The sequence below is a fragment of the Parus major genome, chromosome 5, assembly GCF_001522545.3.
Source record: "Parus major isolate Abel chromosome 5, Parus_major1.1, whole genome shotgun sequence".
Taxonomy (NCBI): domain Eukaryota; kingdom Metazoa; phylum Chordata; class Aves; order Passeriformes; family Paridae; genus Parus; species Parus major.
The window spans coordinates 9642654-9661578 of NC_031774.1; the positions used below are offsets into that span (position 1 = coordinate 9642654).

The 18925-nt window shown below is 40.7% G+C and overlaps 1 protein-coding gene across 1 annotated transcript in view; it reads left to right on the forward strand.

Annotated features, from left to right (window-relative positions):
* Window positions 1-1952: 1952 nt before the first annotated feature.
* FAR1 (fatty acyl-CoA reductase 1) overlaps window positions 1953-18925 on the forward strand; it is a 31464-nt gene continuing 14491 nt past the window's right edge. Inside the window, exons 1-8 of the mRNA XM_015631319.3 lie at window positions 1953-2050; window positions 10326-10520; window positions 13949-14124; window positions 15455-15634; window positions 17319-17496; window positions 18034-18078; window positions 18187-18305; window positions 18768-18835. Of these exons, the coding sequence (XP_015486805.1) occupies window positions 10332-10520; window positions 13949-14124; window positions 15455-15634; window positions 17319-17496; window positions 18034-18078; window positions 18187-18305; window positions 18768-18835 (955 nt within the window). The 5' untranslated portion in view covers window positions 1953-2050; window positions 10326-10331. The remainder of the gene's footprint in view (window positions 2051-10325; window positions 10521-13948; window positions 14125-15454; window positions 15635-17318; window positions 17497-18033; window positions 18079-18186; window positions 18306-18767; window positions 18836-18925) is intronic.

Consider the following 18925-nt stretch of genomic DNA (forward strand, 5'->3'; position numbering starts at 1 on the left):
CCCCGCGGGCAGCCCCGAGCGGGCTCGCACAGACGGCCGCGCGTTCCGGGGGCGCTCGGGGCAGCGGGAGGGTGCGGGGAGAGCCGGGATGGGCCGTGGGCACAGCCCCGGGCCGCGGGTCCGAGCTCAGGAGCGGGAGAGCCCTTCCTCCGCCCGTGCCCTGCGGACACGGAGCTCGGGGCTCCTAAAGGCTGCCCCAGTGAAGTTGAAAGCGTGGCGGACTGCAGGGCTACGGCGGTTGGGAGCGAGCTCGTAATCGAAACCAGCTTGAATCCCATGGAAATAGAAACCTTTAATTTCATTTAACCTATTTCACGGTTTTAGTAATTGAACTTTTTTTTTTTCTTTATATTTAATAACTCTTTCGGTAATAATTAAGAAGTGGAGAGTGTAGGAGTTTTACTATCTGTGACATCCATCTGTACGGCAGCAGAATTTCTTGATCCCCAACTTCCCCATTTACTGTATCATGTCTGTGCTGCTTAACTGAGATACCATTATTTCAGCGATTTGGAACTTATATACTAGGTTCTAGGGTAGATATCTAGGATCTTCACCTTTCAGCTTCTCTGCCCTGTTTTTCACCCTCCACTCACCTATAGATGCCTTAAAATTAAACCATTTCCCCAAAATAAACCTATAGATGGATAGAAAAGATTGATTTTATGGGTTTTTTTTTACCTCTAGATAAAGAGGTAATAAAGAGCCATAAAGTAATCACAAATCTAGATCTCTTAACTTTTTACTGCAGGTATTTGGTCTTTATTGCTGGACTGTAGGTATAGTGAAACTTTACTAGACACAATTTTAACAATAAAAGCACATTGGGGGAGTTGTTCTGAATTAAGTGTGGCCATAGGTTTTGGACATGATAAATGTTTTTCTTCTTACAGTTCCAGAATAACCCAGCCTGTCCACATCTTAGTCATCTATAGCAGCTGATGCTTGTCGATAAAATTTAACACGGAAGCAAAACTGTAACCATCCATCCCACCTCTCTTAGCTCCTGAAAGGGCAAACTGAATCTCCTTCTCTGTCCTCATCCTGTTTCTGAGTTCTAGCTCTTGGAGGAGCTCCCAGTTCCCTCGCAAGGGTTGTTGTTTCCGGTGCTTGGAAGGGGATGCGCAACAAACAATGATTATACAGCCCTTTGGAAGGTTTGAGTGAGTGCCTGAGAAGGTCCTGGATGTTGTTGAAGACATGAATTGTTGCAGTGACAGCAGGCTTGGTTGGCTTCTTCAGCCAGGAATTGTGTGTGTTCGGTTTATTTGTAGCAAAATATTCAGTGTTTGAGGATGTTCAGTGTAGTTTGCTTGTTACATCTCTGCAGGAAGCAGAGCTGCTGAGTGGCAAGCTAAAAATTCTGAAAAGGAGCCAATATCAGCAAAAAGCTTGTGCTTGGCTAGTTTGGTGGGTTGTGTGGAGGACTTGCATTATGTAAACATTTGGTGTCTGGGCAGGGTTAGTACCATCACACACATCCATGGTGTTTCTCCCTGGTACTGCTTCCAAGCCTTGCAGCAATAAATCTTCCAGCCCTGCTTTGTTTCACCTTGACACTTGCACAGTTCAGAAGCTGCAAACTGTAGTAACAAATCCTGTCTATCTGAATAAACCAGGTATTCCCATTTTTATTTTATTTATTTATTTTTTTGGATCTTCTGAGCATCTCCAGCGCAGGATTTGTGGTGAGCACTGATCTTGTTGAGCTTTCCCCAGCAGTGAGGACCTCAGGGGTGTAACCTGTCACCTCCCCTCAGTGTGGTGACAAAAGCTGTCCTTTCAGGAGGTGTTGGTATCTGTGTGTGTGCACACCACCTCACACCTTTCCCTGCCGTTGTTCAGCGTGATGTTTGTAAATTTGTAGAGCTCCTTGTGCAAGAGGTGTAATTGATAGATCCGAAGAAGACATCCATTAGCATAAGTAGGAATTAAGATTGGAGCTCTTGGCGTCTACACGATCAGTATCTGCCATCCTGCCGAGTAAATAGCTCTTCTTCTGAGCAGGAGGAGGAGGAGGGAGGCTGCCAGCATCCTGTTTGGAAGACAGGTAGGCAATCTTGGTACAGCTTGCTTTGAGTATCTCTATAAGTCATTTTTAAAGATAAGAAAATTGTGGAAAAGGGCTTTTTATTTTTTTTTTTTTTTGCTGGTAGTTCCACACATACTGGAAGAAAGGAAAGGTAAACCAGCGTGGGTTTTTCTTTAGAAGGTGATTATGTTTCAAACTTGGGAGAGCAGTTGTCAGATAAATGAATAATTCTTAGGTTTCAAAAGAATTATAGTGAATTCCTGCAGGAGCATAATAGAAGAGAAAATAGCATTTTTAACTGTAAGAGATTTGAGAAAGTATGGAAGGAGTCTGGGAGAGTTGATTCCTAGGACTTCAAATTCATCATGTAATGTCTATTGTAAAATGTGATTCAAGCCTTCTATGTAATATAAAACATGAGAAGAATAAGAGCTGGGCTTTCTGTTCTTGATTAAGTATTCCAATTGTAATTGCTTTGTGAGTAAGAAGTTTGAACAGAACATAATTGCAGGTGCAGTTTTTGGGTAGTTATCCTTGTCTTGTCTGATCAATATGAAAAAGACAAACCTGGGTTTTAATTACCAAGATTAAGGAGTTAAGCCTGAAATTTAAAGACTGAACATCTCTTACCACTGAAACTTGACAAACTGATGAGCACTTGTAAGTTGTGTGTTCCTCCACCCCCTTCCATTTCCTTGATTTTTGGCTTTCCCCTCCCAGCAAACAGTAGCCACTGGAGCAATAATCCTGCTGCTGCTGCTGCTAAGGCTTTCCCTGGTGATAACCAGGGCTGGATATCAGCAGGCTCACACCGAGGTGATGCCTTTGGCCTGTTTTCCTAAGGCAGTGAATAACAGCTGAGTGATGGAGAGTCAGCTGTGAGTGCTGATCTGCTCATTGTGTTGTAGATGTGTCCTTCAGACAGGTTCTGTTCTCCTCTCCCAGTTAACAGCAATGATTTATGCAAAGTAAGAGCCATGATTTGTGCAACTACACTGATAAACAGTGAGGCTTTATCTTGTAATCCTTTCATAACCATAAGTGCAAGTGAGATTTCTAATGAAGATTTCCAATTAAATTAGATAAAATTATCTGGAACTTTGCTTTTGTACAACAAATCCTGAGTCTGCCTGCCTCTTGATTTCCTAGAACTTGTTTAAAATCTCCCTGCATATGTGTTGAACATGTTTTCATGTCAGCTGGAGATGGAGTACAGTAAATGTTCTCATGTGGGATATGCTTTCCTGGAATAGTTTAATTTTTGACCTGATCTGTGCCTTCTGTGCAATTCTGAGGAATGACTTTAACTATAACAAAAGAGCCTTTTTCTTTTTTCCTTCAACGTGCACTTGATGACTAAGCTCAAACAGGAAACAATTTAGAAAAAACGTCAACTTTATGTGATTATAAAGGGATAGTAAAAACCTTCTACTTCATTTTAATTAATTGTCAGAGGAGGGAGTGTCTGTAAGAGAAACATAGTTCCAGAAATGCAAGGGACTTGCCTAGTATGTACTTTGTGAACAGATTACTTTGTGAGGAGTAATTACAAAGTCACCTGGTAAGAATCCCTCTGAGGGAAGCACAAGTAAGTGGAAATTTGTAGTAAAATCAGAACTTTGGCTGAAGGAAGGTGTGTGAGCACATATTTAAGAAATGTCTGTGTAACCACATGCACTGAATGTCTCTGATGGCAGAGTTTACTGAGATCAACTCAGCATTGCCCACGCTGGAATCAGGCTCTGCTCTGTAAGACTAAAGGATTAAAAGAGTTTAAATGCTCCATGATTGTGGGCACAGCCCTCACCTCAGAGTCTCTTATTTCACAAGGGTGTCTTGGGTGAAGCAGTTGGTGAGTTGGGCTGAATTCTGCTAACAAGTGATTGAGTGGATGTGGGTTATTTGGTCCCAATTCTTCCCAAAGCAATTGAGTGTACTTGGGTTTTGTCACTGCCATCTAAAAGAAAGTGGCAGAGCTACTTCCATGTCTGGTATCGATCTGGAGTTTGATATTTATGTGCTGTTAAATGGATCACATGCAGTATTAGCTGAGTCTCACCTAAATTGAATAATGCTTCTTACCTTGAATGCATGTGCTGCCAGAGGTGGTAATATATCCAGGAGGAGTGTAGCTTGAGGGGCACACACTCTAGGGCAAGCTTTCAGTGCTTAGGAATAGTGAGGAGAACTGTTTGAAAAGCAAGTCTGCTTTATTTTTGTACATAGAGCTATACACTCAGCTATGTAAACTTTAACCTAACTAGATTGGTTACTCAAACTGGTATTGTGTTTCATTAGATAAATGATTTAAAGAGGACAAATCTCTTCATTGGTAGTCGGGGAGTTTCTTTGTAGTCTTCAATCCTGATGATGTTCAACTAATTTGAAATGCCTTGTTATTTTTTCTCTTAATTCACTGAGTGTCAGCCACAAGTTTGCCGTGTGCTTTGCTACAGAGTTTTGGGTCTTCTGGTGGCATTTATCCATGCTGTAGTTGTGACTTGGGCCTGGTCCTTCAGATTGATTTAAAGTTATATTTCAGGTGTAGAGAGCACAGTATTCCCCTGAATCCATCCCCATTATTGTGTGGAAAGTGTGTGGTGAGACACTTGAGGTCTGGCACGTTACCAGGGCCAAGCCAAAGACTGGCTAGCTGATGTTGGATTAGGGGGCCCATTTTGATAATTCTTCAAAATTTAGTTGTTTTAATTTGCTTCCAAGCCTGCCAGTGTGTTTTCCAGCTCCTGGAGGTGTGTTACATTTTCTTGGTCCTTGACTTACAGCTAGTAAAGAAAATGCACTTGCAGAGAGTAGATAAGAATGCTGAAACATGGATAATCCTGTCTTTCTGCCAGTTGAGGGAGGAATCCCAAATCTTCCACGTGATTGGGAAGTTTGGAATAGGTATGCTTTAAGGTTAACTTGCACCCAAAGCAGTTTACGGTCTCTACTCATCTTTTCAAGCAGTATCTTTCACAGATAAGGTTTCCCAATGGATATAACCTTGGACCACAAAGACAAACAGACTGTATCCTTTGGAGATATGCTGGCTGGGTATTGGCCACAGAGGGCAGGTCAGTGGCCCTTGTGGTGCTTGAAAATGTGGGCATTCTGCTGATAGCATTCATTGATTTACTTTTGTGGAAACAAGGCCCAGTGGAAATGAGACATGATGATATGATATGACATGACCCAGACTTGTCTTCCTGGCAGTCACCTTGTTTAGATGAGTTAAATATTATTTCCTTTCTTGCCTGAGTCTCTCTCCAATCTCTCCAGTTCCCAGAGATTTATTTTTTTTGGCTTGCAATGGTGTCCTTGCAATGTGGCAATTGGAGCTCTGTATGAGGGACTTCTGTAATGATTTTTGTCTGGTGTGGATGCAGTGGGAGGTGTGTGTGGTGTTTGAACATACTTGATGCTCTCAGATTTGATGTCTGGACGAATTTCATCTCCTGAATATACATAAACAAAATGCTCCTACCACCTTACTTTTTCTGCTTTTTACTCCTGCTGCTGCTGGGTTCCAGCTGCCAGAGGGAAAGAGAAAATTGATTTGTTGGGCTGTGTTTTTGCAGAACTTTGTGGCTTGTCGCTGATGTTTGAGAGGTTGGGAAATGCACATTTTCTATTTCCTGTGAGCGATAATCTTGATAGGATTGAATTTGGAGGGAGCATGCTGTTGACCTAATGTTTGTCAGTGATAAAACTAGAAGACAGAGCATTTAATCTCTGGCAAGGACACACATGCACACTCTCTAGTTGCTGGATTTAGCATTTAAACATTCAGTGGAGCTGCAGCAGGCTTTCCTGGCACTTGGAAAACACATCTTTAAGCGTCTTGATCTGTGTTTGGACAAATCTGGGAACTGATCATTTTCCTGTTAAGAACAGAATTGTCCTTGTTTTGGGAGTCAGAGCCCTCTGAAGCTGTGAGTTAAATATTGCTGCAGTAGCTCTGGAGGCAAACAGAGCTGCTGTTGTTTGCTCCATAATAGCACTTGCTCAGCCTTGGACACGAGAATTTTTTACAAGATGGGGAATGTTGGCTGAGATCCTGGAGTGTTGGTTTGGTGGTGGATTTTCTTTTTCTTTTTCCTGAGGTGTTTATGAACTCTTGGTTTATTAGAGGACCCTTCACACAAGCATATCTACAAAGTGTCACCGTGGGCTTAGCCCTGAAGCTGTGAATTCAGAAGAATCCCAGCAGCAGTTGCTCTGTAGCAGCTTCACATCAGATTCCTCTAGCAAAAGCTGTTTATACCTGTGGGTAATGTGGGAATTTTGATAATTTCTGTTCCAGAGTGAGAATTCTTTACAGAACTCTTATTAAGCCTTTCAACTGTCAGATTTCTTTATTGCTAATTAGCTCAAGAGAGTGTCTGTGATGCAGAGTTTTATGTATTCCAGAGTGGGCATTAGACACACACAAGTTTTGTGTTTGGTGGGAGTTCTCTGTGTGTGTTTGAAGAGGTAGCTGTTAGCAGAGGAGTGGATAACTGGTGACAATATGTATTGCTGTTAATATACAAAATGTACTCTAAAACAGATAGATAAAGTGATTGTTGACACTTAAAATGTTAAATTTGGTTTTGCTGTGGTGTCTTGCAAGGTAGATATTTTTGTTTTGCACCAGCTTGTTAGTTGTTAGAGACCAAACTATATTTCTGATAGGAGCTATGTGTATTTCTTAACTGTTTTATTTAAAACAGAATTATAAATATAATAATATAAAAATATATATTTTATATATAAATATAAAAAAAAAAATATATATATATATAAAATAATTCTCCTAACAATCATGTGATTCTGTGATTCTTCAGTAATTTGCTGCCACAAAGAACTGTTTAAAGTAATATAGCAGTGAGGTAAGACCTTTCTGAGTTTGAGATGAGGAGTTGCCAGCAGTGCTGGCATGTGGAGATGCATTCTTGGAGAAGGCAGGGAAAGGTAGGTGGAGAATGGGAACATTCTTTCCTTTCCCTGTGCTTGAGATAACTTTTCTTTCTAACAGAGCAAAGCGTGGGCTCCTGGTTTCAGACTTGGGTCATTCACACCTAGATTCCAGACATGGTTTTTATCCTTTAAATCCATTTTGGTGCTTTTAGGCAGTTCCCTCACAATCCCTGTGTTTGTTGCTGTAATGATGACAGCAATGTGTACTTCTGAAAAATGACATCAATTATGTTTTCCAGCTGGAATCTTCCAGAGTGGTGGAAGTAGAAGACAATCTCAGTGTGGAAAGTTGCTGTGAATAAGATCTACCAAAGTCTGGTTGTTGGAGAACAGGGTAAAGAGAAATGGGATTGAAAGTTTCTTAGAGGAAGCATTGCTCAATCCTTAAAAAAAAGGGATAAAATATTAGCCTGCAAACATAGAAGTGTTGCTGCCTCCCAGGTGTGAATGTGAGTGTTTATGGAAGTTCCTGGCTTTTTAATTGAACCCATTTCATCATTCTGGTTCATTGTAGCTCTGGATGTTGATGTTTTGTTGGTCTGGTATTCTGATTTCAGTCTGTTTCACAAAGGAATATGATCAGAAATGACTGAGGCAGGAAACTTTGATCTATTTTGTTCCAGTTTTCTTTACATCACATGAGCCTAAGTATTGTCAGATTTTGCAGTCACTTAAAAAGCTGGGCTACAACAACACAGGTATTTCCACTGGCAGCAAAACTTTTCATTGCTTTGGCTTTCAGAAACAGATGTTGGACCATAGCCAGGTCCTGGGTGTTGTCCAAGGTTCCTGTGTGGACGTAGCCAAAGACTCTGCCTGTGGGAGCAGGTTTGCAGGCTGAGGTTGTGGCATTGTGTCAGAAGCACAATTCAACCTTTCTTTAAGGAAGGACAGGTTAATGGGTAGTGTTAGATGCTCTCCTAGAGTCTCAAGGTGTAGACAAATAGAAATGATGGCTAGTTTAGGTAAATGAGTAAGAAGGTTATGTAGGATCCATGACAAAACTGAATCTTAGTGACAAAATTGCTGCAGTAACGATTGCGTGAGTTTCCACCTCCCTCTTTGAGGAACTGAAATCCTGTCCTGTATGTGGGGGTGACCTTGCAGATCTTCAGGAGGGAGTTGAATGGTGTGCACAAAGAGCAGGAAAACAAAAGTCATGGGGAAGACATACCTGGAGAGCATGAACTGTGACTTTGAGCCATGGTGAAGACAGCAGGCGTGTATCTTAATTGAACAGGGAGAAATGATTCATAGGCATGCTGTGTCTTGCACTCCATGCTTTATGGCAGGAGTGTGCTTTCAAATTTGCCTTTGAGTCTCTTAACTGTGTGCTAAAAGTGGTTTAATGTAAATAGCTTTTTCTCTTGACCTTCAAAGAAATAATTCTGGATATTGTGGTCAGTGGAAACAGTAGTGTTTGTTGTGCTCTAAACTCGCTGCTGTATCCTACTATCAGTTTGATGCTTCACTTCTCAGAGAAGGGAGTCAAAATAAGGATTTGGAGTATCTGACATAGCACTTGGTACCCAGACTTGTGAAACCAGGACATGTGCAGGCAGTAACTCATTTCTAGCAATCATTTGGAACTTGTTCAGAGACTGTTGAGATATGAGCACATGAAAAAGAGAGCACAATTGCTTTGATATGGTGGGTACCTGACAAATAGGTGTTCCAAAAATATTTACTTACTTTTCAGGCAAAAAGGACAAATTAGCTGTTCTAACATACATTCTGTGCATTCCTGGTGAGCCCCTGCTTGCAGTATCTTGCTGTCTTGAAAGAACTGAGTGTATTTAGAAGTCACACCTTTATTCTTGGGTGGCAGGTGAAGAAAGGTTCTCACCTTGTTAAGGTATTCAGTGTTGTAATCCTTATTTGCCTAAGAAACGTTCCATCTGTGTCTAAAGATTCTCAGTTTTGTTGGTTTTTTTGTGTGCTTGTTTTTGGGGTTTTTTTTGGTACCATGGCTTTATGGAGTTTATACCTGAGATGAGCTCAGTTGGTCAGAGCATGGTAACACTGAGGTTGTGGGGTCAATCCCTTTATGGGCCATTCACTTGAGAGCTGGGTGATCCTTGTGGGTCCCTTCCAACTCAGAACGTTCTGTGACTCTCTGTGGTCCTTTTGGGAGTGTTTTGGACATAACAGTTGGTGTAGAACTGCTGTAGAGGACTATAATTAGACATTCACTACATCAGCTCAGGAGTTTTAGGAGTCTAATCAGAAAGATTGGTAAAATGGGGTGGAAATGTATCCATAATGCTACATCCTTATCTAATGAAAGTAAGCTGGTTAAGGGTCACAGTAAAGATGTTGTTATATCATCAGAGAATGGCAGCTCTGGATGCTGCACTGTAATTGAGTCCTAGAGGTCCTAAAGGTCAAGTTCCCACTTTATTGTGAGGCCATATTTGTCCTTAAAAAGTGTTTCAGTTTCTCTTAGCAAGAATGGCATCATCTCCAGGAGGTTGGTGAAGGGAGGGGAAATAATCATGATTCTCAAGGCTATCTTACTAACTGGAGGAAAACATAAAATACTTTCTAGCTTTGTGCTGAATTTGAGTAATAATCCCTTACCCTTCGTTTGCTTAGGAGGTGTATTTGTGGCTAACTCAAATCTTAGTTTGTTGAGAATTCTACCAACTTTGTTGTTTGGTTTTTTTTCCCCTCACAGATGACTTAATGAATGAAGGAGTTGGAAAACTCTGTATCTGTGGATCTGTATGGGTTTTTGTAATCAATGGAAAACCATAAGATCCCATTCCAAACAACTAACACAACCTTATCTCTGGTTTAATTTAATTGTCAGGGGGGCTCATCCTGGCAGTGACAGGGGCTCTGCTGGCACAGTCAAAATTCCAGGGCCTGCAATTGGGATGCTTGGCTCCCTGTCTTCTGTCAGTGTGTTTAGAAGTGGATTTCACACAGTAAAATGTAATCACAAGTGGACTTTCAGAATCCACTTGTGATTAGATTTTAATGATCTGACCTCTAGTTTACATGGAGAGCCCCTTGGAGTGGTGAAGGACTGTGCACACAGAAGCAAAACCAGACTGAAGCTGAGCTATTTTCCTGGCTGAGTGGGTGTCTCAGTCCTTAAAACACTGTTAACAGGGGCAGTTTACAAGAAGATCTGGAATGACTGTAGTGACCCTGTGGGAGTCTTTCAGAATGCAGTGAAAAAAGACAGCTTCAAGTACTGGTTTTAGGTAAAAAAATCTGTTGAGCATTTCTTTTAGGTATAAACAGCACAGATACAATGATTCAATCTTCTGCAAATCTGAACTCTGTAAGTTCTTTAATGTACTTTTTGTTTTTATCTTTTGTAAAGGTCACAATGGTTTCCATTCCTGAATACTATGAAGGGAAAAAGATCCTCCTGACAGGAGCTACAGGCTTTGTGGGAAAAGTGCTTTTGGAAAAACTGCTCAGATCCTGTCCTAAAGTGAAAGCAGTTTATGTGCTGGTAAGAAAAAAAGCCAGTCAGACAGCTGAAGAACGAATAGAAGAAATTACCAGCTGTAAGGTATGTGTCATGTGCTCACAAAGTTCATTTTTGTCTTTCCAGATGATGGTCCCATTTAATTTTGAGAACAGCTTCAGTTTGTGTAAAGCAAAATCTTGCTGTAAATGTTTGGGTTTCTTTTCTTTTTGGTTGTGGTTTTGTTTTTTGTTTTTTTTTCCCCTGTTCTAACAGAAATACAAAATTTAAGACCTGGCAGTGCTTCTCTAACTTCTTCAAGCTATTAGTCTCTAGCAAAGCCTGTGGTTGAAAATTATCCTGTATTTAATTCAGAAGTAGGATATTCAGCTGTAAAGCAGAAGTGAGAAGTAAAAAGCTGTGTTAGAGCTTGTTAAGAGAATATAAAATCAGGTACAAGAGGTAGAGGACTGGGAGTTGTAAGATGGATTGAGACTTTTTAAGATCTCAAGCAAGTCAGTTTTTCACCTTGTGCCTTCTGTTTTTTTCTGGAATGTGCTACTGGATCTAGCAGTAAATAAGAATATGTCAGCAGAAATTCATATTTGTAAGTGGAACAGAAGTGCTTGGCTTAGCAGATTTACAGATTTCTGTTGGTCAGCCTGTGACAGCTAGAAAGGCACTGAAGGTCTGTGCTGTGGAATTATCAAAGTGGTCTCTAAACGATGCTCTGTGCCTGCTGGGTCAAATACTCTGCTCCTGAAAACTCTTTACCTTGATATTCTGGTATCTGGCCATTCTTACTAAGTGTAGAATCATCCATCTCTGTTCCCTCTCTTTCTCCTTAGAGAGTATCCTCTCCACAATGGGAAGGATGAAAAGGATGAGGAGAGATTTCTAGCATGAACTTTGCTAAAGCAGAGTTGTTTATTCTATCTAGGCCTTTCTATTATGAAGCACAGGTGTCAGCAGTTTAATTTTTTCATTGAGATGCAGTGTAGTCTGTAAAAAGTGTGTTCTTAGGAGGTGCTGAAGGGGAATCAATAAGGAACTGTGAGTGCACATAGGGCTAAGTTGTTTAAAGTAAGGCAGTGGATTTCTATGACTCTGACTAGCTGGGATCATAGCAGATATGAGGGTGGCTGTTCCCTAGTTAATTATTTTCTGTAACCAGTCAAAACTAGCTCATTTTTTCAAAAGCATCTTCCTGCAGTCTTGTGCAATGTCATAAAACACAACAGAATGAGTTACAGTGGGGTTCTATCTTAAAATTCAGTTGCAAGTTCTCTCTGTATAAAACCCTCAGTTGTCACTGCCCTGAAACAAGGAAAAGATCTCCACACTAAGCTCTGAGATGAAAAGGGAAAAACCTCTCAATCCACTTTTTGTATACACTATTAGCCAAGGCAAAGCAGAGAGTTTGGGCAGAGAGAGAAGCAGCACTGGTGTGGACTGACTTCAGCTTTGGTAAGCTGTGAGGCTCAGTGTGGCTTTTAGGAAACCTGTTGTAAAAGGCTTTTAAATTTGAGTCAAAGGCTGCTTATAGTCTGTACCAGCTCCCACTGAGATAAAAATCTGATGTGATTTGAGGCTTGGTGAGCACTTAGTGCTGGAGCAGGTTCACAGCAGAAGCCCTGGTAGGCAGAGTTACTGCTTGAGGCAGGAACGTGCAGGGATGGAGCTGCTCATCTCTGCAGAGATGTAGAATAGGGCCAGATGTTTGTTCTGTCTTCAAATGATGAGATAAGATTGAAAGTCCATCATTTAAATGGCTTTAGTGTCATCAAGATTCTTTTAAAAGTCTATGAAAATTTTAATAAGACCTATTATCTTAAGCTGTCCAGTTACACTGCCAGTAATTCTTCACAATTTAGATGGACTCATTGGAGAGTTTGAAATCCAAATGGGTGAATAGGTAATAAATAAATGTGAAATAAACTGAGCTACAAGTAACAAAACAGTGTTGAGGTTTCTACTTTCTTTGGACTCCACACATCTAATTCCTCTGCTGATTTTCCATATGTATTGCATGCAGTCCAGGTATTTCTCCTCCTCAGTACTGGTGTCAGTGCTAGTGAGAGGTGTGGTGCATGATAGGGATGTGAAAAGGGTATAGCAGGTGTGATGGACATATGAAAAATAAAAACTGGTTCTTTAAGAGCTCATCATGGTACTGCTTTTCTGTTCTAATGCAATATCCCACATTAATATTGTTAACAGGCAGTTGCTTCAGCTCCCTGGAGGAAGGTGACATCATTCCAACCAAAAGCATAGCAGGTTTATTTTTCAAAATGACACAAAATTTCTGCCCTTAGGTGAGAACTGTTTGCTGTACCCAGAAGAGTTGCAGTGGCTTTAAATGCTGTCTTGGCAGCTTTGTCCTATAAAGTGAAGCTTCATGTTTGCCAAGTCCAGCTGAGGCCTGGGAAAGTGGAGGTGTCCTGTGTTCTCACTGTGGAATTAGCACTGCTACTTCAGGTGGCCACACAGTGAGCTGCTTTAGCTCATGTTTGGGCTGAAAAAAAACATCTCTCTCAAAAAAAATGCTGGACCTGCAGCTGCTCCCACAGCCCTGGGGCTTCTTGCTCTTGCCAGTGTGAGAGAAGCAACAGAAATAAAGAAATCAGGAGAAGGACCAGTCTCTGTGGTAGAAATATAAACATTCATTGCCTGAAATGGTGTGAAACTGCACCTTTAGGTGACTTACTTATGGTTTAAAATTAACATCATTCTTTAAGGAAATGTATTTTGCCTGTTTGTATTTGGTATAACTGCATGCTTGGGGGGAAAAAGGAAGGTACTGCTGTGATTTTAATACAATTGGCTGGTGTTGAAGCAATTGCAAGGTATTGGAAGGAAGGGTCTGCTCTTCTGCAGCTTCCAAGGTTGTTTTATTCCCACAGTACTGTGTGGCTCAGGAAAACTTGCATACTAATGAGTGTAAATAAGATGAGGCAAGAATTTTGATCCATGTGTTAAGCCACCTGGTTAAAACCCAGTCATTTATGAGAAGATTTCTTGATGAAATATAATTTTGGTGAGATTTTTTTCAGTTGAATTAAACTAAATCAGGTATTCTAATGTGTTACACCTCTTTTCTTTAAACCAGCCAGAGAAACAAACAATTTCTTGATTTTTTTTTATTTTTTTATTTTTTTTTAAATTAGTAATCTGGAAGTTCTCCAAGACTGGCATAATTTGAGGATAGTATTTCTTAAATCACTGGAAATCTGTAAATCTTAATGTAAGATTTCTAAACCTAAACTCCAGCATGACTTTTATAAAAATTTGAATAGCTGTTATCAAGCTTGGGAAGTGGGTAGACTGTTCCCACAACTTATTTTGGAAAAAAATATAGTTTACTTCATGAGAAGTCTGTAACCTGTTCTTATGGTATTGCCAATGCACTGTTCTAACTTCCTGATGATCTTGAGAAGTTAGGAGGTATAGACAAAGGATGTGGGTATTTTCTTCACTGAAGTGAAATGTTTCTCTTACCTCCACTGAGTTTATAGTCCTGTTATTTTTGACAGCTCTTTGACAGGTTGAGAGAAGAACAACCAGACTTCAAAGAAAAAATAATAGTAGTTGTGAGTGAACTTACACAGCCTGAACTGGATCTTAGTAAACCAATCAAGGAAGAACTTATAGAATGCATTAATATTATATTTCACTGTGCTGCTACAGTCAGATTCAATGAGACACTAAGGTGAGTCTTAAAATCAGTTTAAAAATTCTGGTCTGGCAAACCAATGGTGCTGAAAAGCAGGGGCTGAACCAGGTGTCTCCCCAGCGTTGGAAATATGGGTATAAAAAATACAAATGAGCTGTAGCTACATGTACTGTGCTCCTAGTAATGTTAGTTTTTCTCCTGGTGTATAAAGGGCAGCCCAAGCTATTCCTTTGGCCTGCCTTGTTAGAAAGGGAATGTGTATTTTCAGAGGATAGATTTTTGTGAGAAAAGTTGTGTGTGGGGAGGTTTTAGTGCTTGCTCTCTTACCTGATAAGAAAAAAAGGAGATGAAGTACAGCTCAGCTTTTCTTCTTGTCTTTTAAAAGTCCTTTATTAATAATGGAGGTTTGCACTGGAAGAATTGTGGGGATGTAGATGCACAGGGAGAGAGATGAAAACAAGAAGTGGAAAAAGTGGTGCACACAGCTGGGATTATGAGCTCCTTTTGACTTGTTGAAAGAGGTAGCAAACTAATTAGTTAGCATTGATGTTAATTGCTTTGGGATAATGCTCCCCTTTCCTGTCCCCCACTAATAATGTGAGATAAAGCAGTCTGGAACTTAGTGATTGTTTGGGGATACCGATTTTGTTGTTGCTGCTAATGTAACACTTATTGCAAAGGCTTTGATGAAGTGTTGCTTTGGTGTACTCTTGAAACTGGATAGTAAAATATTTCCAAGGAACCTGGTGCCCACAGCAAGTCTGTAGGCTGGAGAGAAGATCTAAACTATAAAATAACCACAGGAGTTGGTCAGCCAGCTGGTATCTGCTGGGAGCTGGAGAGATACCCTGCTGTGGTGTCCTCAAACACAGGAATGAGCAGTGGTGAAGCTGGAGTGGAGGTGTGGTTCTTCTCCCCCTGCCTTCCATCCCTTATGGAGCCTTTTGCAGTCCTACAAGAAGATGCCAGGCTCCACCTTAGTGGCCCACAAAGCCTTCCAGGTTGTTGGCCTAACTCAACTTGAATTTGGAAGTTCAGAGGTGCATCCTCTGGAAGCTTGGTGTTGTGTTGGATTATTTCCTTCGTGTTTTACAGAAAACATACAATTGGGATTTAGGTTGAGGAAATCAAAGGGTGCTGGTAAGAAAAGGGTACAAGAAGAATTATCCTGAACATTGTTCTAGATTAGGAGTGTGGTATATTATTCTAAGCAGAAAATTAGGGCAGTCTCCATGCTCCTTTCTTGGGATAGGGTGGAGAATTCAGGAACACTTTATATACCCAGCACTGAGGCATTTAGGAATGAATTTCTTTTTGCTTATTTTTGTCTTGCTTTCTACTAATGCAGTTTCTGTTTAATCAATAGAGATGCTGTGCAGTTAAATGTGGTTGCCACACAACAGCTCCTGTCCTTGGCACGGAGAATGAAGAATCTGGAGGTGTTCATGCACGTTTCCACTGCCTATGCATATTGCAATCGGAAACAGATTGAGGAAGTCGTGTACCCACCTCCTGTGGATCCCAAGAAACTGATAGATTCCCTTGAGTATGTGCTATGTTTTATGAATTTGTGACCTGTCTCCTTTTTCTTCCTGCTGTTGAAGTACCCAAAAACAGCCAGGAGCTGTAAAGACAGATTTGTTTTATGCTGTCCCATAGGTCAGACGGCGTGGCTGACACTCCCCTTTGCTGAAAGGGAGATGGGTTAAAGTCTGTGGTTCCTTCAAGCTGAGCTGGGTGTGGAGGGGTACTGAAGGAGAGGGGTGCTGATGTCTGCTCATGATGCCTCCTCTGTGCTGAGAGTGCAGCTGTATGATTGCCTGAGTCAGGAGATTCTGGTAACTCATGCATTGGGGAGGAAAGGATAAACTAAGTTACCTTCAACAGCTGCCTCTACTACACCCACCTAAATTCCATTGCAAGATGAGACTGAGATGCTCAGATAATATTACTTACTGGAGAAGTGGTTCTGTTAAGTATCCTGAGAGCCCAGCCATTAAAAATCTGTTTTCTGCAGCTTTAAGTCTTGGGCATTAGGAGTAGGAAAAACGACTCATTTGGTATTTTATTTTCTGTGTATATATTAACTGTCCTGAGGTATTGGTAGCTGTCTAACTGTGAAACAGGTGGTGATGTGGGATAAATGCAATGTAACTCTACATCAGTCTCTTCTGTCTTACCTGTTGTACAAAGTATCACCTCTTGGAAAAGAAGTACAAAACTGAAAAAAACTAATTAAGAAGTAAAATACCTACTTTAACTTGTTATTTTAGGTGGAAAAGTGCTCACATTAAAACCAAATGAGCTGCCACACAGAATGCACATTGAGCCAGCCTTTTTTGATCATGTTGACATTAAACACACTTGAAAATGAGAGATTGCAAAACATTCCTATTTTTGACTATCTGACCTGTGAAGAGACAAATGTAACTTAAACTGTTTGGTGTGGGCTGGCACTGCTGTGTGTACTTTAGAGCTCCTGAGGGGAGGCTTTTGTAAAGTTATAAAATTGTGATCTCCAGCCTTCACTACCCCTCTTCTCACCTTGTTCATGTCACGAAGGGAGTCCCATGTGTGTCCATCTGGTGACATGACAGTGGTGAAAAACAGTAAATTCCATTTCTGTGACTAAGAGACCAAGGCAGATGAAATTCAAGTCCTGTTTTGCAGTGAAAAACACCAAAGTAGCAATAGTTGCAGAGGCACATCTTTCTTACTTGTGTGATGTGACTGAAAATTATTACATTTTTAATATTAATTAGGAAGGAAGACGAAATTGCAAAATTTAACTAATTTAAAGGGAGAAACACTGTGACCAGCTTGCTTCAGGGGTGGTGTGTGATTGCTCAGAGGTGGAGGGGATGCTGGTAATGCAGTGGTATCACTTTGTAGATCATAATGCAGTGGGCCTGTGTTCCAAAGACTGATTTGCTGTGTGTGCACTCCATCTTTGAGAACTTGGTTGGCACAATTTGGGTTATTGTAAATGTCCTGCTTGCTCTGTAGTTGGTGTGTTAAAAATGAATTACCAGGGCAAGAAAAAAATGCCAGTATGCTTCTTTTGATGGACACTGAATGTGCAATCCTCTGTTTTTTTGAGAAACTTGTTTTCATTTAGGTGTGAGTTTCTTTAAATGAGAAAAAAATAGTCCCGGTAACTTCAGCATTTCCACCTCCCCAGTGAAGCAGCACACAGTAATTTCCACTTGCTTCTTGTTTTGTTTCTGCAGGTGGATGGATGATGACCTAGTGAATGATATAACTCCTAAACTGTTAGGCAAAAGACCCAATACCTACACATACACAAAAGCCTTGGCTGAATCCGTGGTGCAGCAGGAAGGGGCAGAGTTAAACATTGCCATCGTAAGGCCATCCATCATCGGTGCCAGCTGGAAGGAGCCTTTTCCTGTAAGTCCCTGACTTGTCACCTGGCCATCTTGCAGCACACACTGGGAACCTCTTCATCCAGTGATCTTCACGGAGGAAAATCTCTTGGACTGTGCAGTTGTGTCTGGGTTGCTTCTGGATGACTGATAACAGTATCTAGTGCCTAAATAGCCTCATCAGAGCTGAGCAAGAACGTGTTTTGGTTGAAAAATTAAAAACACTTGAGTTGCTGATCTATTTTAAACTGGAATCCTTTGAACTTAAACATGTTTTTATGGAAAGTTGCAGTTCATTCACTAAGAAATAAATAAGCAGCTCTCTCTGAAGGACTCTGGTGTCCTACATGTAGATCTCTTGTCTGAGTCATAGGAACTTGTTACATTACCAGAGTTTGCTGTGGAAGAGCTTTATTTAGCGACATGGAATTAAAAATCTTTCTCCTCTTTGGTCTCCTTTTCCTCCACCCCTTACACATGTAGAAACTGCTCAGATTTTCACTTGAAGCTGCTGACTTCAGTATACTCTAACCAAATCCTTTCCCTCTCCCCTTCCTAATAGGGCTGGATTGATAACTTCAATGGACCTAGTGGTATCTTCATTGCTGTAAGTAATGAATATACTTGATTTTCCCCCCTCCTTTTGGAAGGCAGAAAAGCTTCATATGTTTTACTGCTGGGTCTTCTGTCTCTCTTTGTTGTTTTGTTCTTCAAGGCAGGAAAAGGAATTCTTCGAACAATGAGAGCTTCCAACAATGCATTAGCAGATCTTGTCCCAATAGATGTTGTTGTCAATACCACACTGGCTGCAGCCTGGTATTCTGCAATCAACAGGTATAAATGGTGCAAAAGAGGGTAGTGAATATTTGGAAATGATAGTGTGTATTTAGTGAACCAGTCTTGTATTGAAATCCTCATCAGTGTCCTGCTGTTCCCCCAGGACAAAGGAATTTAATGTTCTGACAGGGTTTGTCTCTCAAAGTGTAACTTGCTTGTGCCAGAGGAGGACACCACACACTGATATTATGAAGCTGTGTCTGAAAATTCCTTCCTGGGTCTTGTTTGTAATCAATACAACCTGCAGATGCTTTCTGTGAAATAAAAGAAATAGGATAATTAGAGAAGGAGAAAAATACTGAAAGATGCTAAAGCAAAGATTGGACCATGAGACTGATGCTTTTTGCTTTATATAAATGATGCTGTTGAGGGAAAGGATAACTTTGGGCATCTCTTCTGTTTGTGTTTTTAAAAGGTTGTTTTTCCTCTAACTTGCTCTTTTATGTTCTTTTGCCCCAGACCAAGAAAAGTCATGGTGTATAACTGTACAACAGGTGGCACCAATCCTTTCCACTGGAGTGAAGTTGGTATGCCATGTTTCTTTTTTCTCATTAGCCTTAATAAAAAAAATAAAAATAAATCAAACAGGTTATAATCAGTAAACCATAATGCATTTT